This window comes from Rutidosis leptorrhynchoides, chromosome 1, assembly GCF_046630445.1.
Source record: "Rutidosis leptorrhynchoides isolate AG116_Rl617_1_P2 chromosome 1, CSIRO_AGI_Rlap_v1, whole genome shotgun sequence".
Classification (NCBI taxonomy): domain Eukaryota; kingdom Viridiplantae; phylum Streptophyta; class Magnoliopsida; order Asterales; family Asteraceae; genus Rutidosis; species Rutidosis leptorrhynchoides.
In genome coordinates, this window is record NC_092333.1 from 497,756,990 (window position 1) to 497,759,055 (window position 2,066).

The following is a 2,066-nucleotide window of genomic DNA, read 5'->3' on the forward strand; positions in this document are numbered from 1 at the left end:
GCTGCAGCACGGCTTAATGCTGTTTCGCTGAAAGAGTGCATTTTCAACCCAAAAGGCACATTCGAACCCCAAACGTTTTGGGGTTGTTCCAGGGCATATAAACTGCGTTTTTGCATATTTTTAGAGCATTTTAAGTCTAAATACATGGATATTAACCTCCAAGTCACTAATGGGTATAAATCAAAGGTTGTGACTTTTCAAGAAACCTTTTGACCCATTATAAATACACTCTTTGTGTATTTGAAAAGGGTTCCAGAATTTTGATCCTTTTACACACTTTCTATTTCATACAATTAGAAGATACTCTCTGCAATTGTTTGATTGTTATATTTTAACCATGACGATAATCTTGTCTTTGTCTTATCCCAATCGAAACTTCGTGTAACCCGTGGCTAATAGGGTCGAAATATTCGATTAGAAAAGTGTTTACACGATTCAAAGATCAATCTGGAGTCATTACCGTTTCAGGCACGAAGGTTTTACAACCCCGGTTTTTATCAGAGAAGTCCCAACGGTTTCACCCTGAGAACGACCAGCCATCCGTCCTCCTGAACACCGATGGCAGCGAGTCGCCTAGGGCTCCGCCCAGGGGTCGCCCAGGATATCGTGTTCCAGACCGTGCTTTTGAATCAGAATTGTGGACGAGGAGGTAACCATTAAAGTAGGGAAAAAAAACCCCAACGGTCATCAAACGGCTTCTTTTTTTCTTTTTCTTTTTCACTCTATATATACACAATCAATTTTATTTTTAGCACACACATTCACCAATCTTTTTCACTCTCTCAACATACAATATCATTTTATCAAACTTTTATTTTCTTTATCAATCTTTTACCAAAAAAAAAAAGAATCCAAATTACCATCCCGAATAAACGTGTTATTAACGATCACAAATACAACTAATGCAACTGATACTCGCTCACTCGAATTACTTGAGGCATTGGATGAGTTAATCGATAATGAAGAAGTTGTCCTCCTACCAAGAGCACCTCGAAGATATTTACATAGAGATTGCAAAGGCCGCGCAAGAGCTTTATATAATGATTATTTTTTCGACAATCCCACGTTTCCGGATGATTATTTTGGTAGAAGGTATCGAATGAGCAAACCTTTATTTCCTCGTATATGTCAAGGTATATTGATTTTTTCTCAGACTCCGATCCCGAATATTTTACTTACTTTCTTCAAAAACGTGATGCCTCCAGATTACTTGATTTTGATATTGTTCAAAAAGTAATATCTATCGTACGTCAACCAGCTTATGCTACTTCGGCCGATCTTTTTGATGAGTATTTGCATATGGGTGAACAAACCGCATATGATTGTTTAAATTATTGCAAATGTGTTTTTCATTTGTACGCTACCGAATATTTGAGAAAACCAACTGCACAAGATGTGCAACGTTTGACCGCTAAATATGCTCAAATGCATGGTTTTTCGAGGATGTTAGGAATTCTCGATTGTATGCATTGGAGATGGAGAAATTGTCCACAATGGTGGAAGGGTCATTATACACGAGGTGATCATGGTTACCAGTCAATTATGCTTGAAGCGGTAGCCTCGTACGATGGATGGCTTTGGCACGCTTATTTTGGACCTGCAGGTTCAAATAATGATATCAACGTACTTAATCAATCTGATTTGTTTATCGAGTTATTAGCCGGTGAAGCTCTACCATGTACGTTTACGGTAAACGGGCGTACGTTTACAAAGGGTTATTATTTGGCGAATGGAATTTATCCGAAATGAGCAACATTAGTGAAGTCATTCAGAAACCCGATAGACCAGAAACAAGCAAAATTATCAAAGTAACAAGCATCGACAAGAAAAGATATTGAACGAGCATTTGGAGTACTACAAGGTCGATGGACCATTGTTCAACATCCGGCAAGACCGTATTACATCTGCAAAATTAGAAGGATTATGTTTAAATGTGTGACGACCCGGGAAATTCCGACCAAAATTAAACTAAATCTTTTTATGTTTTTGACACGATAAGCAAAGTCTGTAATGATGAGTCTCGAAAACTTTGGAACTATGTTCATATATTCAATTGACCTTTTGAC

At 37.8% G+C, this 2,066-nt stretch overlaps 1 protein-coding gene across 1 annotated transcript; it reads left to right on the forward strand.

Annotated features, from left to right (window-relative positions):
- The first annotated feature begins 558 nt into the window (after positions 1-558).
- Positions 559-1,749, forward strand: LOC139840998 (uncharacterized). The gene is made up of 2 exons (XM_071831237.1): positions 559-649; positions 1,154-1,749. The coding sequence occupies exons 1-2, from the start codon at positions 559-561 to the stop codon at positions 1,747-1,749; spliced, it is 687 nt and encodes a 228-aa protein (XP_071687338.1).
- Positions 1,750-2,066: the final 317 nt, after the last annotated feature.

Excerpts from the sequence above, each read along its gene's own strand:
- LOC139840998 (XM_071831237.1), top strand. The coding sequence starts at position 559 with ATGGCAGCGAGTCGCCTAGGGCTCCGCCCAGGGGTCGCCCAGGATATC. Across the intron at positions 650-1,153 it reads TCAGAATTGTGGACGAGGAG|ACTCCGATCCCGAATATTTT; the intron begins GTAACCATTAAA and ends ATTTTTTCTCAG.